This window comes from Dendrobates tinctorius, unplaced genomic scaffold (assembly GCF_039654945.1).
Source record: "Dendrobates tinctorius isolate UK_male_01 unplaced genomic scaffold, ASM3965494v1 ptg000115l, whole genome shotgun sequence".
Lineage (NCBI taxonomy): Eukaryota > Metazoa > Chordata > Amphibia > Anura > Dendrobatidae > Dendrobates > Dendrobates tinctorius.
Window position 1 is genome coordinate 8,638,537 of NW_027361783.1, and position 17,444 is coordinate 8,655,980.

General features: G+C 45.2%; 1 protein-coding gene across 1 annotated transcript in view; it reads left to right on the top strand.

Annotated features, from left to right (window-relative positions):
- Positions 1-186: 186 nt before the first annotated feature.
- Positions 187-17,444, top strand: part of DIPK1C (divergent protein kinase domain 1C) — a 168,742-nt gene continuing 151,484 nt past the window's right edge. The window contains exon 1 of the mRNA XM_073589981.1: positions 187-790. Coding sequence (XP_073446082.1) covers positions 614-790 — 177 coding nt within the window. The 5' untranslated portion in view covers positions 187-613. The remainder of the gene's footprint in view (positions 791-17,444) is intronic.

Genomic DNA, 17,444 nt, shown 5'->3' on the forward strand with positions numbered 1-17,444 from the left:
TGTGGTGTGAATTCTGCACTGCTCCTCTCAGGAATGGAGCAGCTCCACACATTATCTATGAATTGCTCCCATCTCCTGGGACCTTTTTGCCTTCCTTACTTCTGGGGAGAAATCTGGATGTGATTTCCTCTCAGTTTCCACATTATGGGCTTAGGGTGATTCTTCTGCAGTTAGCCCTAATGAGCAGCTGATGATTAGTAAGCTGGGGCAGAGCTCAGGGCTGTGTGCCCCGGACCCTGTATACTCTAGCAGCAGTGGCCAGCCTGGCATCACTGACTCAGGAATTCCCTGCCACATCCATCATCCTCCCTGACATCTCCACAGCACGGCTCAGCTGTGGAGCAAGTGCAGCTCCATCCCTGGCTCCTGGGCTCTGACCCTTCCAGGCTGCCTGGGAACTTGGATTTCTGCTTGACAGCACAGAAAGAAGGCGGACCTGCGTGGCCTCAGGACAATAGCAGAGCTCAGGGCCCCTCACACAGGCGGCACACTGAGGGTCCATGCAGGGAGCACAGTGCTGCCCCCAGCCTCCCCACTGACAGCAGCGCACAGCCCACCCTGGCAGCAGGCGGAATTCTTACTCTGAACATGGCACACTCTCACTGATCTTACCATGAGAATATTTCCTGGCAAATGGCTGAGAATAAAGATCTGCAACAAGAACACTGTCCTCCTCCTGCTCTTCTGGGCTTCTTGCTGGATTTTCGTGAGCACTTTTCTGTTTGTCCACAGGAGCATGTTCTCAGATCGCTGCACTGATGAGGAGAGCAAGAAGATCCTGGCAGGACTGGTATGTAGCCCCTCATGGCCATCACTGGTGGGCACCAGCTTTCCCTGTGCCCACTCATGCCCTAGTCATAGCACTTCACATAGGATCCCTTTCCATAAGTAAATTGCTTGGAGTTTCTGGAATTAGCCCAGGATACCACCAAATCCCTGATCCTGTCCTGTGTGTATGAGAGTGATCCCCATAGTCCTGTCTTGCCAATATTCAGTGTCACTAATTTGATTGATTGGTTGTTTAATTGATTGATGTCTTCTAAAAGAAGTGACTGACATTACTACTAGTGTGTAATGGTGAACTAAAAGATGGATGGATACAGAAGTGTCTATATCTATCTATCTATCTATCCATCCATCTATCTATCCCATATCGATCTATTTAGCTAATACATATCTATTTATCTGTCTACTTATTCTATTTACAGTATCTCTCTATCATCTATCTCATATTTATCTATTTGTGTTATAGTTGTTACTAAGTATTGGAAAGTGGTTCTAGTTATACAATGTTGCAGCGCGCAGGATCTCATTGGCAATGTGTATAATACAAGAGAGTGTTAGTAGATACTTTTTATTTCTCTTTTTAGGTTATTTTTGTATGAAGTGTCGGAAAGTTTTAGCAGTGAAAGTCGAGTGGTTGCACCTGATGACCACTAGATGGCACTGTATGGCCCTTATGGCACAGCGGAGACCCCTGTATAAATTGGGTTAGAATGTCCTTGCTGTACAATGAGGGCACTAGCCCCCCAAGCGTTTTGGTGATATAACATTTTAGAAGCTATTCATGGTTTTCAAACACGATTTTCTGTAGTTCTTGTTTTCTTGTGATTGTTTTGTTTGAATGGAGTGTTTCCTTTTGCCCTTTCAACTCCAATACGCCGCGGAGTCCAAGGCGGCAGTCAGGGCTCAGTCACACCGCCGTGTTCTTTTTTGCTTTCTTTAAAAAAGGATTTATTAAACATGGATGGCTTCGGCATCCCAGCTGTTTTCAGCAGAGACGAGAGAATAAATGTGCAGGACTCTGGTCCATCAGCCACATCAGTTGACGATGGCCACACGACGGCAGCCCTGCGATCCGCCCCTTACCTGCTGGAATCCCTGACGCATCATTATCATCATCATAGTGATGCATGTATGTTGTGACGGGCCTGCTGAATCCGAAGAGGCATCGGGGAAGTCAGCAGGAAATATGCGGCTCGCAGCGCTCCCATCCAGTGGCCGCGGAGTACCGACATGGCCGCCGCACCAGGGTCCCATGAATCTGTGTGCTCATATCTGGTTTCAGTGGAGACTCATAGACATTACATGACCGAGTCATAGAATCATAGAATCGTAGAGTTGGAAGGGACCTCCTGGCCATCTGGTCCAACCCCCTGCTCAAAGCAGGATTCGCTAAATCATCCCAGACAGTCTGATCCGATCAGAAAAGAACAGAAACTCAGTTTATTGCAGCAGATAAATGAAATGGAAGAAATATTCCGTCATGCGAAGGCTGTCCGAAACATTAGTGGTTTTTCTATATTCCTCTTTAATAACACAGATGAACATATAGGATTAAACATATTAAATCATATTGGTGTCATAGGGGACTTTACAGGCTCCTTGTTTCCTTGCTAGCTGCGTTATGAGTTAACTGAGTATCAGTGTTTGGCCACAAGGTCCGCAAAAAAACCACCGACATATGAACAGCCCGTAGACGATAGCGTTATGTGTCCTATCTCTGCGAAAGACTGATAGAACGCGAACAGGAAAAGCGCACATGTGAACAAGACCTTAACAATTTAATTTGCTCTATATAGAGGAAAAGAAGATACTGGAAGAATATAACAAATGCAAGCTTTCTAGGAGCTGATTGCATATTATCTGCGATTAGGACCAGATGCTTCTCCCCCATGCGGGGTGTCTGTGCTTCCTACAAGTAGCTTTAGTAGACTTCCTACGATACAGCATAAAGTGGATGTTCAGTTGTGAACTCATGAAATCATTGCTACGCCATGGGCATTGCTTTTATTATTTTTAATGCTGGCTGCTTGGTTGTTTTTTATTCTCTTCTGTAGGGCAAAGATGAGTGACTGCAGCTTACTTGATTGAATTGTTTTATACACATACAAAATGACAAATTTCAGAAAACTTCAGATGTCTGGGTTTTTTTTCGCGTACAAATTCTATCCGTGTTTTTCACTGCTATGTACTATGGTCTATGGGGCTGTTCAAGAATTTGACTTTTTTTTATGTTGATCCAAGCTTTGGATCGAAATTGTTAGTGCAAGTCTGACTTTGCAAGCCATGAAAGAAAAGTCAGACAGCACAGGGATGCCTTCTGTAGGCTGTCCATTTTTGATGGTGTTTGAAGGTAGAAAAACTCGTCCAAAAAAACTGCTGTTGTAAACATGGAATGCAAATTATAGCATTTCTACGGTAATGTTTAATGATAGCATGGATAGTTTTTTTTACATGTTTAGAAAGTTGAAGCTCACCTGCAGAACAACATGGCAATGGTTTAGTGGCCCCAAACCTACTGACAGGTTCCCTTTATAACACAGAATTGAGAGACATTTTATCATTGTACATATGCTAGGTTCATCTTGTGAGCTGGACCTTCAGGCCCAAAATCCAGGTGGGCACACGGGCCACGGGCGCTGGTGCAGGAGGCAGGTGAGGCATGTGTGAGACAGCTAGCATAGGTAATGGAGACTGTAGGCAAACAGGAGACTGGAAACAGGTAACTGAGATGTTGGAATCCGCTGACAGGAGACATCCTGGAGACTGCAGACTGGTAGCAGAGGTACTGGCAGCCTCAGGCAGACAGGAGATGTTCTGGAGACTGCAGACAGGTAACAGAGATCCTGCAAGCTGCAGTCAGACAGGTGAAATCATGGAGACCGCAGTGAGGTAGCAGAAGTGCTGGACGCTGCAGACAGAAAGGACTCAAACACGTGTGTGTCTTGGTGAGCCTTATATAGGCCCAGGCAGATGATCTCATGGGGTCACGCTGGGCCGTCTGCAAAGCCCCACGTAGAGCACAACATAGTTCAATGGACCAGGTTGAGGGAATCAGAGCTCAGATCTAGGACAGGTGTGTAACAGCATATGTTAATTCAGTTTTGTTGCCAATAGCAAAATTAGTATTTATTTGATATTATACATTCTATTGAAAACATTAACTATATATTTCCACTTTCTATACAGTAGTAGCCTCATACATTAAGTCATTATGGTTCAGTGTGCCTTTTGCCATTATATGCTTCATTGGCAGCTTGTATTGCAATAAGTTAATTACGGTATATATAAATTTATTTTTATTTTGATTGTTTAGCAAACTAAAGCTGCATCTCCACTCACCCTATTAGTAGCAGAAATTACATTGTGACAAACACGTTAGCACTTGCAGACTGAGTAAAACTCTATGGCTGGAATAACTATACTGTGTGTTTTCATGGAAAACCTAACTGCTATTCACTTGTGCCAAAAGAGATCAAGAAAGGACAACGTCTATAAATTAGAACAAACCATGATGTTACTTTTCCAGGAATGAGCAGTCAGGGTCAGATGAGGGGCTCACATAGCTGCTAATGCAAACAAGGCTAGTTTTATACTCCACCTAAAGCTGTCAGTGAAACGGCTTGCTTTCCCCTCCTCTGACTGTTTTTAATTGGAATCTGTCACTAGGTTTTTGCCACCTAATCTGAAAGCTGGATAATGTAGAGACGAAGACCCTTATTCCAGCGATTCGTCACTGAGCTGCTTGCTGTAGTTTTGTCACAATCACTGTTTTATAGGTTCACATGATGAAATGGAGTCTGTTTGTTTGCCACATGGTCTCTGGGTGGAGGTAAGAAGATCTCCTGTGTGATGTCTCCAGACTAAGACGGTATACTGGATGCTATCTATGTTTTGTGTCCTGAACTGTCTCCAAGGTGACTTTGTTGGAACTGTTTACTTTGTTTTGCCTGCACTGAAAGGCTGTTTATTTTCCTTTTGCTTGTGGAATGGTATATGGGCATGGGATGTGCTAGGCCTTTCAAAGTTTTTGAGATCCCTGACTTTTGAGATCTTCACTCCTGCAGGTCCCAGGTGGGAGATATTGTGGTCATCTTTTCTATCACGATTTTACCACTCTATAGAGATAAAACATTTTCTGGATAGCTTCATACATCTGACCAGTATTAAGTTGGAGGTGTTACAATAGCCTTACGGTGATGTATGTAAGTGAATGAGTTATGTTTGTCTCTTCGTTATGATGCTGAAACTATATCTCCCATAAATTTCGGATTAATGCAAACCCCAATATTCATCACTGACCACTAACTCCAGAAAGTCTGAGAAAATTCCTTTCAATAGAAGAAGCTCTTGCCTCGGAATACGAATTCAAGACTAAAGGCCCCTTTACATTTAGCGATGCACCAGTGATCCCGACAACGATACGACCCGGTCAGGATCACTGGTGCATTGCTAAATGGTTGCTAGTGAGCTGCCACACAGGCAGATCTCACAGCGATGTAGCGACGCAGCAGCAGTCGTTACGCTACTTTCAGACGCGCCGATCCTGACGTCCTGACATCCTCCCGCCCGCGTCCACGCGTCGCTCGCCGGTGCCAGCAGGAAGCCCAGCAGGAAGCACCCAACAAGTATTGGAGCTGCACGATCTCGCGCGATCAGTGATAGCCAGCGGGGGAGCCGGTCGGCGGTAGGTATCACACATAGCGATATCGCTAGCGATATCGCTGCTGCATCACAAAATTGGTGTAAAGGCCCCTTTAGTGACTGGCTCAATGGGGGTCCTACAATGGGGGTTGAAGTCTCAGCTCTTTTCACTTCCCCAGTTATAAGTAGTTCTTCACTTCCCTATTTATAATTAGTCCCATGTGTTCAAGGTAAGGATGATCTTTCCCCTCTATGGTGATGGATTTTGCAATTTTTTTCTACGACAGTTAAGTGGGTCCAAGACAGTAAGAGAATTAGGCTAATTGAGGTATTGTGTAAACTAGTTATGGAAGCAGGGGAAAGAAGACTAGGCTGACCAGTTCGAAGCATTCCTATTATTGTAGATGTGGGCTATAGACATACAGAAAAAAGATGGAGAAATCAAGTTATATATACTGTGTATTTAAAATCTGGTCACTGACTGATGACCCTAACAACTCAAAATTACTTTTCCATCAATTAAAAAATTCACTTGCTGAGGTGGAATAAACAAGTAAAGTATAACCTTTAATAGTGTATTGATAATAATAAATATATCAATCCACCGTTCTTGTATGCAGTCTATCCACCATACCCTGATCATTAAAAAACAGGGTATTACAGTTGACACTAATATTAATAAAAATAGACACTATAGTTTACAAAATAATTAGTGAGAAAATCTATAGTTGGATCCTATAAGGAGGAATTCATTAGACTTCCTCCTATATAACTATATCCAAAGTGAGAGGATGTAATGTTAAATTCTGTTAAAGTATATAGTGCATGAATATAAAAGATTGCACATAGCCCTTGCCCAATCTATTATTTATTAATAGTATATCACTATATTCCCAAGGAAATCCTCACTAACTGAGACTCTTAACACCATGAGGGCACATTGGCACAATAAAGTGCAATAACTGAACCTATTGCACATTACCCTCTCACAAGAAATGTATTGTCTGTGTACAATATATCTAAACTTAAACTCACAGGACCCCAATCTCTACCAACAGTTTAAAGGGAATCTGTCACCCCATTTTTCGACTATGAGCTGCCGGCTACGACATCAGGGGCTTATCTACAGCATTCTGTAATGCTGTAGATAAGCCCCAGGTGTAACCTGAAAGAGAAGAAAAATGGAGTTAGATTATAGTCACCGGGGGGGGCGGTCCGGTCTTGTTGTTGCGGTGATGGGTGTTGCGGACCGGCGTCTCCCATCTTCTAACGGTGACGTCCTCTTCTTTGCTGTCTGTCGTGGCTCTGGCGCAGGCGCACTGCTCTGCCCTGTTGAGGGCAGAGCAGAATACTGCAGTGTGCATGAGCCGGACTCTGCAGCCACGACAGGCAGCAAAGAAGAGGACGTCACCGTTAGAAGATGGGAGGCGCCGGACCGGACAGCGACACCCATCGGACCGGACCAAATGCCAGGGTGAGTATAATATAACTTGTTTTTCTTATCTGTTAGGCTACATTGGGGATTATCTACAGCATTACAGAATGCTGTAGATAAGCCCCTGATGTCGGTGCCGGCAGCTCATAGTCGAAAAATGGGGTGACAGATTCCCTTTAAACTAGTGTCCATTGTGTAGATAAAACAAAAATACACTGCCTATCATAACATCAACTATAGTAAAGGAGGAGGGGTGATTAAAGGGCCATTTACACTGATTTTGTGACGCAACAGCGATATCGCAAGCAATTTCACTTTGTGTGACACGTACCTGCGACCGCCCCCCCGCTGGATATCGCTGATTGTGCTCGATTGTCCTGGGACATTTTCTCCTTGTTGGTGTCCCACTGGCGCCGACTAGCGACGCATGGACACAAGCAGAAGTCGTCAACATCGCTGCGGTGTGACGGGTAAGAGCGACCGCCGACGGATTGCTTATCGCTGCTGCATCACTGGTGGGATCTGCCTGTTTGGCAGCTCACTAGCAACCATCTAGCAATACACCAGCGATTCTTACTTGTTGTGAATTCTCTTGCTCGGAGTTCTGAGCCGAAGCTCCCTCTGCTCCCTCTGGTGGTTGCTGAGAGTAGTGGAGCTGGCCAGGTGGATGGAAGTTCCCCACCTGACGATGATAAATGGAAACCTGGGTTTACTGGCTGGGAGCATATAATTGAGCTGGCTGCTCTTGGAGGTTGCTGGTGATTTGCTCAGTGTGCATTTGGAGCTCTTTTGTCCCCTGCCTGATCTGCATGTTTCAGCTAAGTGATTCTTTTGCTAATCCTTTGCATCTAATCTGGTTGTGTCTTTGTTTGCTTTCTGTTTTGCTGCTAGGGTTCATTGTGCTCCCTGCTGGGGGTAGCGCTGGGCCCTGCTTCATATGTTGCAGCTTGTTCAGTCCCCTGTTATGTTAGTATCTTTTTGCTTTGCTGCCAGTTTATACCAGAGTGCTGATCTAGCGGGGGTGAGATTGTGTAATCTCAGGTTTTTTGTATATCAGTTGTGTTGGACTTTTTCAGGGTTTTGTGCATGATTACAGACAGTATCTTTTCTGTCCTGTCCTGTTTAGACAGCTTGCGCCCCACCGTTTGCCCAGTCTGTTTTCTGCCTGTGTTTGTGTCTCATCTTGTCTCACCGACAATATATGTTTGGGGGCTGTCTAGTCCTTTGGGAATCTTCTCCGGGGCAGTTTAGATTTCATCTTTCTGTCTTTAGGCTTAGTATTGTGAGGAAAGAGGGAGACTCAAGTGCAATATAGGGTCTTATCCCACAATTAAAGTAAGCGGTTTGACAGAAGACTGCTCACCTGGTAGTAGGTATTCAAAGCATGTATAGATAAGGGCTGCTGCAAATCCACAGGTCGGTCACTGACTATCTGAAACAAAACTCTGCAAAGGAATACGTGGATTTCATCCGCGCTGCCCAAATGATGAAATTCCAGAAGGTTAATAAAATTTGACAGTGGTTTATTCTACGCATTTCAAGGTTTTTTGCAACCTCTTCTTCAGTGGAATTTGGGCAGCGCGGACGAAATCCATGAATTCCTTTGCAGAGTTCTGTCTTTAGGCTTAGTTAGTCCTCCGGCTGCGACGAAGCATCTAGGGCATCGTAGGAACGCTCCTACTGCTAGTTGTGCGGATAGGATCAGAGGTCTGCAATCCGCTTAGTTACCAACCTCTCTGGTTGTCTGGTGGCTTAGACAGTGCCTGCCATCCTTCTTGGTGACCCATTCATAACAGAATTACCAGCCAAACCGCAGACTCTAGGGTACTCAAAGGAAGGAAAGAATTGTAAAAAAAAGTGTCAGAATTTTTTCATATATTTTTTCCTCTTTTTCTCTGGGGCCGTAGGAGGATTTTTTTCTTTAATGGAGACTAAGCAACTATCCGATCATGTTGAGCAGCTCGCTGCTGAAGTGCGGGGAATTTCTGCCTATCTCGCTCAATCATCTGCTGTAGAACCAAAGATCCCTACTCCTGATGTGTTTTGTGGGGATCGGTCTAAACTTTTGAATTTCAAGAATAACTGTAAACTATTTCTTGCCTTGAAGCCTAATTCATCGTGTAGCTCGGTGCAGCAGGTTAAAATTGTCATCTCCCTGCTGCGCAGCGATCCCCAGGATTGGGCTTTTTCTCTGACACCTGGAGACCCTATTCTGGCTAATGTGGATGCATTTTTTCTGGCCCTGGGGTTGTTGTATGATGAACCTAATGCTATTGATCAAGCTGAGAAGACCTTATTGACATTGAACCAGGGTCAGGATGCTGCGGAGTTATACTGCCAGAAGTTCCGAAAGTGGGCGGTCCTTACTAAATGGAATGATCATGCCCTAGCAGCTCTCTTTTTGGAAAGGTCTAGCAGAAACCGTAAAATATGTTATGGTGGGATTTCCTATCCCCTCTGGTCTTAACGACTCCATGTCATTAGCCATTCAAATTGATCGACATTTACGTGAATGTAAAAGTACGCGAGAGGCGGTGCTGCCTCTTCAACAAACTACAGAACCCATGCAATGTGATAGAGTTTTGTCTAGGGCACAATGTCAAGAGTTCAGAAGGCGTAATAAGTTATGCTTCTTTTGTGCGGATGCCTCTCATGTTATTTCTGTCTGCCCTAAACGAGAAAAACGTTTTTCTCACGCATTTGCAGTGGGCAGTGTACAGCCTAAGTTCCTGTTGGCAGTTACCTTGATCTGCTCCTTGTCTACTCTTTCTGCTAAGGCCTTTGTTGATTCAGAAGCAGCTATGAATCTGATGGATCTTGACTTTGCCAAGCATTGTGGTTTCCCCATGGTGCCCCTGAGAACCCCTATTCACTTGAGGGGGATTAATGCTACCCCTTTGACAGAGAATAAATCCCAGTTTTGGACCCAGGTGGTAATGCGGGTCGCCCCGGACCATCAAGAGAATTGTAAATTTTTGGTGTTGCACAATTTACATGATACCATTGTACTGGGTTTTCCTTGGTTGCAAACCCATAATCCTGTTTTAGATTGGAAATCTCTGTCTGTGGTGAGTTGGGGTCGTCAATGTGTTCTTAGTGACACTCCTGTTTTCTCCACCTCTCCCCAGTCTCAAGACGTTCCTGACTATTTAGCTGATTTTTGTGATGTATTTAGTGAGAGTAAGGCCGCGTCTTTGCCTCCTCATAGGAGTTATGACTGTGCAATTGAGTTAATGCCGGTTGTAAATTTCCCAAGGGTCGGCTTTTCAACTTATCTGTACCTGAAGATGATGCTATGCGATGTTATATCAAGGAATCATTGGAGAAGGGTTATATCAGACCATCCTCTTCGCCTTTGGGTGCTGTTTTTTCTTTGTGGACAAAAAAGATGGCTCATTAAGGCCATGTATTGACTATCGTTCCCTTAACAAAATCACTGTTAAATATCAGTACCTGTTACCCCTGATTTCTGATTTATTTTCCAGAGTTAAAAGTACTTGTTGGTTTACCAAACTTGACCTCAGGGGGCGTATAATCTTATTCGCATCAAGCACGGGGATGAATGGAAGACGGCGTTTAATACTCCAGAGGGACATTTTGAGTACCTGGTGATGCCTTTTGGGCTCACTAATGCCCCTTCCGTCTTCCAATCTTTTATGAATGATATTTTCTGGGACCTTGTGGATAAGTTTTTGATCATTTATCTGGATGATATTTTAATTATTTTCCAGTGATTGGGATTCTCATGTGAACATGTCCGGACTGTGTTCCGGATTTTGAGGGAAAATGCTCTGTATGTTAAGGGATCGAAATGTCTTTTTGGTGTACAGTGGATTTCATTTTTGGGATTCATTTTGTCCCCGTCTGCTGTTGAAATGGACCCGGCCAAGGTACAGGCCATTTATGATTGGGTTCAGCCCACTTCTCTGTAGGCTCTTCAGAAGTTTTTGGATTTTGCTAATTTCTACCATAAATTTATAAGTAATTTTTGTGGTATTGTTAAACCTCTGACGGATTTGACCAAAAAGGGCGCTGATGTTGTAAATTGGTCTCCAGAGGCCGTCTCGGCATTTCAGGAGCTTAAGCAGAGATTCACTTCTGCTCTGGTTCTACGGCAATCTGATGTTTCACTCCCATTTCAGGTGGAGATAGATGCTTCTGAGATTGGTGCAGGAGCCGTTTTATCTCAAAGAGATCCGGTAACCTCTAAGCTGAATCCCTGTGCCTTCTTTTCTCGAAAATTTTCTCCATCTGAACGTAACTATAACATAGGGAATCGGGAATTATTGGCCATGAAGTGGGCATTTGAAGAGTGGAGACATTGGTTGGAGCGAACTAGACATCGAGTTGTGGTCCTCACCGATAAAAGAATTTGATTTATCTTGAATTAGCCAAGCGCTTGAATCCTAGACAACAAGGTGGGCCTTGTTTTTCACGCGTTTTAATTTTGTGGTCTCTTTTCTTCCGGGCACGAAGAATGTTAAGGTTAACGCCCTTTCTAGGAGTTTCTTTGCGGATTCTCTTGACGTGACTGAGCCTATGACCATTCTAAATGAGGGTGTAGTTCTTTCTGCCATCTCTCCTGATTTGAGACGTGCCCTGGAGGAATTTCAGGAGGATAAACCTGAACGATGCCCTATGGGAAAATTGTATGTCCCTGATCAGTGGAGGAAAAGAGTAATGTCTGAAATTCATTGCTCTGTGTTGGCTGGTCATCCAGGTATCTTTGGTACCAGAGATTTGGTGAGTCGGTCTTTTTGGTGGCCTGCCTTATCTTGTGATGTCAGGAATTTTGTGCAATCCTGTGGGACTTGTTCTCGGTCTAAGCCCTGTTCTCATGCTAGTGGTTTGTTGATGCCTCTGCCGGTGCCCAGGAGGCCATGGACCCATATCTCAATGGATTTTGTCTCTGATCTCCCTGTCTCTCAGAGAATGACTGTTACTTTGGTGATCTGTGATAGATTTTCTAAGATGGTCCATCTTGTACCACTCCCAAAGTTGCCATCTTCTTCTGAGTTGGTGCCCTTGTTTTTAGAACAAGTGGTTCGTTTGCATGGGATTCCTGAGAACATTGTGTCGGACAAAGGGGTCCAGTTTGTTTCCAGATTTTGGAGGGCTTTCTGTTCCAAACTGGGAATTCAGTTGTCTTTCTCCTCTGCATTTCATCCTCAGACCAATGGGCAGACTGAGAGAACAAAACAGACGTTGGAGTCCTATTTGAGATGTTTCATATCTGCTGATCGGGATGATTGGGTCCGATTTTTGCCCTTGGCCGATTCGCGCTAAACAATAGGGCTAGCTCTGCCACTTTGATGTCTCCTTTCTTTTGTAACTTTGGGTTTCATCCTCGATTTTCTTTGGGGCAGGTAGAAGCTTCTGCCTGCTCAGGTGTGGATTCTGTGGTAGAGAGAATGCAGCAGATTTGGGACCAAGCAGTGGATAAGTTGTCCCACTCTCAGGAAAAGGTCCAACGGTTTTCCAACCGGTTTAAAGTGGATGATATGGTTTGGTTGTCCTCAAAAAATATTCCCATGAAGGTTGCATCTCCAAAATTCAAGCCATGGTTTATTGGACGTTATAAGATTTTGGAAATCCTTGACCACATTTCTTTTCGTTTGGCTCTTCCAGTTACGTTTAAGATTCATAACATCTTTCATAAATCTTTGTTGAAAAGGTTTGTGAAGCCAGTCATTCCCATGACAGCGCCCCCTGACTCTGTACTGGTTAAGGGTAATTTGGAGTATGAGGTAGAGAAGATATTGGATTCTCGTCTGGCTAGACGGAGACTTCAGTACTTGGTCAAGTGGAAGGGTTATGGCTAGGAGGATATTTCTTGGGTCTCTGCTTCTGACACCCATGCCAAGAGATTCATTCACGCCTTTCACCGGGCTCATCCTGATTGGCCTGGTGGTGTGGATGAGGGTTCGATGAACCCTCCTCTAGGGTGGGGTACTGTTGTGAATTCTCTTGCTCGGAGTTCTGAGCCGAAGCTCCCTCTGCTCCCTCTGGTGGTTGCTGAGAGTAGTGGAGCTGGCCAGGTGGATGGAAGTTCCCCACCTGACGACGATAATTGGAAATGGTATTACTGGCTGGGAGCATATAATTGAACTGGCTGCTCTTGGAGGTTGCTGGTGATTTCCTCAGTGTGCATTTGGAGCTCTTTTGTCCCCTGCCTGATCTGCATGGTTCAGCTAAGTGATTCTTTTGCTAATCCTTTACATCTAATCTAGTTGTCTTTTTTTTGCTTTCTGTTTTGCTGCTAGGGTTCATTGTGCTACCTGCTAGGGGCAGCGCTGGGCCCTGCTTCATATGTTGCAGCTTGTTCAGTCCCCTGTTATGTTAGTATCTTTTTGCTTTGCTGCCAGTTTATACCAGAGTGCTGATCTAGTGGGGGTGAGATTGTGTAATCTCAGTTTTTTTGTATATCAGTTGTGTTTGACTTTTTCAGGGTTTTGTGCATGATTGCAGACAGTATCTTTTCTGTCCTGTCCTGTTTAGACAGCTTGGGCCCCACCGTTTGCTCAGTCTGTTCTCTGCCTGTGTTTGTGTCTCATCTTGTCTCACCGACAATATGTTTGGGGGCTGTCTATTCCTTTGGGAATCTGCTCCGGGGCAGTTTAGATTTCATCTTTCTGTCTTTAGGCTTAGTATTGTGAGGAAAGAGGGAGACTCAAGTGCAATATAGGGTCTTATCCCACAAATAAAGTAAGCGGTTTGACAGAAAACTGCTCACCTGGTAGTAGGTATTCAAAGCATGTATAGATAAGGGCTGCTGCAGATCCACAAGTCAGTCACCGACTATCTGAAACAGAACTCTGCAAAGGAATACGTGGATTTTGTCCGCGCTGCCCAAATGATGACGAAGCTGACGGCTGTGACGAAGCATCTAGGGCATCGTAGGAACGCTGCACGGCTACTGCTAGTTGTGCGGATAGGATCAGGGGTCTGCAATCCGCTTAGTTACCAACCTCTCTGGTCTTCTGGTGGCTTAGCCTGTTCTTGCCATCCTCCTCGGTGACCCATTCATAACAGGGACCCTTAGAGTCTGTGGAGAGATCACCTCTGTTCTCATCCATTAATTTCACACACCTCCCCTAAAGCAAACACTGCCCTTTGTATTCATTCAGGGACTCCTAGAACATAACTAACACTGATGCTGGACCGTGATGATACAGTCCCAATCACCGCTGTCATATCGCCTCAATGCGTTTCACACTTTTACTCTTTTAGCTGGGGCCGGGCACATCAGGAGGCTATTTTTATATAGTGCTAAATTGCGAAGCGCGTCGAGGCATTATGACATGGGTGCTTGGGACTGTATCATCACGGTCCAGCACCAGTGTTAGTTATGTTCTATGAGTCCCTGAGTGGATATAAAGGGCAGTTTGTGCTTTAGGGGAGGTGAGTGAAATGAATGGATGAGAACTGAGGTGATCTCTGCACAGACTCTAAATCGCTCCTCCTCCTTTAGAAGAATATTTTTGTATGTAGTTACCAATAAGTTAACCAGTAAAGAACATTTTATATTCATAAACGAACTGAGTCCTTCATTGTGTACCACAACTATCTGGGGTTCCTATACCATCCTACAGTATGCAGCCTGAGTAATTATCTGAGTAAGTCACCAATACACACAGACCCAAGGGAAACCCTGTACCTGGCAGAAGCACAACTTCTCAGCCAATGCGCTTCCTTGCTAGTTCCTTGCATACAAAGGCAGACTAATAAAGAAAGTCATTGGCTTCTGAGGAGATAAAGGCAGAAGAAAATGCAACAAGCAGCAAGGTGGTTTTATTATTATGGGACTGGTTGCAGTGGGATTGCAATCTTTACTTTTAATATATACCATGAACTTTGCTCCTATTTCTCCCTCCTTAAATTATACTTGCAAATATAATCCAAAGCCATAATAAGACTTTCACATAAAAAAAGAAAAGATCATTAAAATTCTTATATGTGCACAATAACAAATGACATTTTTATTACAAAAGAATTCATTTTGGCATGATATACAAGGAGACATGAAAAGAATGAAGCTACTTATCAGACTGTGTAAGGGAATATATTAGGAAATACATAATGTCAATTTATCATAATTGTTCTCATTTAATGGGTTATATATCATACAGGGCTGCTGGAGAAAAAATGAATCTACAACGTACTGACAGACCAAATGTTAGGGCTCATGGCTATGCTATGGCTGTGTATTGTACAGAGCATTTACTGTCCCTCTCTATGTCTTTAATTTCATATTATTTGATAACTACCTTGGCCCGTGTGAAATTTCCCCACATTGGTCGTCGGAGGTGCAGGCAATTTCAGAAAAAGCAAGCTGGTCAAATGTAAATGTATTTCATGAGATGATGAACACAGACAGGTATTTATATATGTAGATTGGTAATACAATAAATTGTTTTGATAAGTAGAGGCCAAAAAAATGTTTTCTGGTTGAGGTGCCACCTGCAGGTCATTGTGTCTTTCAGCAGGTTATGAAAATGAATGCTTAAACTGTATTTAGTGATAAAATTGTGAATGTGTGGTTTTCTTGCTGAAGGGGGCAAGTTTACCTTTCAAATGGTGTATCATGTGTGTGTGGGTGCAGTATGAACAGGGATACAAAGGAATCCCCGAAAAACAGTGCTTATGTCATGTCTGCCATGTCCACCATGTCTGTTATGCCGCAAGTTGCCTGGAGCAGTGTGCACGCGCGCCTTACCTCATGGCTGCATGCTGTTGCTGGGTCTCTGTATCTGTCTCTGACTCTGCAATCTGCTGTATTCCTGGAAACCCCTGATCATGTGACCTTTCCTATGTTCCAGCCCTGCTCTGGTTCTGCAATCCGCTGTATTCCTGGAAACCCCTGATCATGTGACCTTTCCTATGTTCCAGTCCTGCTCTGGTTCTGCAATCCGCTGTATTCCTGGACCTCCTGATCATGTGACCTGCTCTATGGTTCTACCCAGGCTGTTCTAGCGATGCTCTCTATGATCCTGGAGGATCTGAACCGGAAGTGCTTCCATGATCCTGACCCGGAACTGCAGGTGCTATGGTGCTATATCAGACCGCCCCTCCCTATGGTCAGGGCCTGATTACCGTGTTGCTTCCCTGCATGGCTGCTTGGTCTGCTCAGTCGCTCCCTGTATTCTGTGCCCCTGCACTCTGCCCTGTCATGCGTCTCTGCACACGCTCTGTGCTTGTACTCTGCCTCTTGTCTCATGCCATGTCTTGTGTTGTCTCTTGTGCCATGTTTGTCCTTGCCTTGCTTTGCCTTGTAGTACTTCCACTGTTCTCTGCCTTAGCCTGTTTTGCTATGGCTCGCCTTAGCTATTCTTTGACTTGTAGTCCTTCCTCTGTTCTCTGCCTTGCCTGTTTCGCCATGTCTAGTCTTTGCTATTCTGAGCCTTGTAGTACTTCTCTTGTTTCTTGTCTCTGCCTGGTTTTCCGTACTCTGCCCTTTGGTGCTCTTTTGCACATTTCCATGTCTAGTCCCTAGGCTCTGCCTTGGCCCAGCTCTGGGCTTCGGCCTACGCTCCGCTGCTAGCTCTGTTCTCTCTCTGACCTGACTCTGTGTTTCTGCCTATGTTCCTCTCCAGGTTCCGCTCCTTGCTTTGTCTTTTCCTTGCCCTGTTGGTTTTCCCTCCCCCCTGTCTTGTTGTTTCAGTGCCGACCTGTTGGTTGCGTCACACAAGACAGTGTCACTAGTCAGTCCTGTTGTTTTAGTTACCGGCCTTTGAGTCGTGTCACACAGGACAGGCATACTTGACAAATTGCCCTTGCCCGCCTCCTGTGCCATAGTCGTGCCGTGTGCTTGTGTCTCAGCCGTGTGCGCTGGCCAGTGAGGCGTGTCTCCTGCCTTGAACCCTGGCGTGGCTCCTAGCACACACCCTGCCTTGAACACTGTGTGGCTCCTAGCACGCACCCTGCCTCGAACCCTGGCGTGGCTCCTAGCATGCACCCTGCCTTGAGCCCTGGCGTGGCTCCTAGCACGCACCCTGCCTTGAACCCTGGCGTGGCTCCTAGCATGCACCCTGCCTCGAACCCTGGCGTGGCTCCTAGCATGCACCCTGCCTTGAACCCTGGTGTGACTCCTAGCACGCACCCTGCCTTGAACCTCAGCGTGTCTCTATACACGCACCCTGTCTTGTTTGTTGAACTTTGTGCCTTGATGTGTCTCTATACACGCACCCTGTTTTGTTTGTTGAACTTTGTGCCTTGGCGTGTCTCTATACACGCACCCTGTCTTGTTTGTTGAACTTTGAACCCTGGCGTGTCCCCTACACATGCACCCTGCTTTGCACCTTGTCCTGGACCCTGGTGTGCCCCTAGCACGCACCCTATCTGGAATCCTGCCTTGGATCTCGGCGTGTTCCCTAACATGAACCATGCCTGGATATCTGTCGTGCCTCCTTGCCTGAACCCTGGTTTGCCTGCTGGATGCCCGGAACCTGCCGATCAATGCCAGAAACCGTAAGCCCGATGACTGCGGCCTGACGTCCGGAGCTGATGTCCGCAGCCTGAAGCCCTGATCATGTTGATCGTTGCCAGCTGTCCGAAGTCCGATGCCATTGTGCCTTTGCCTGTA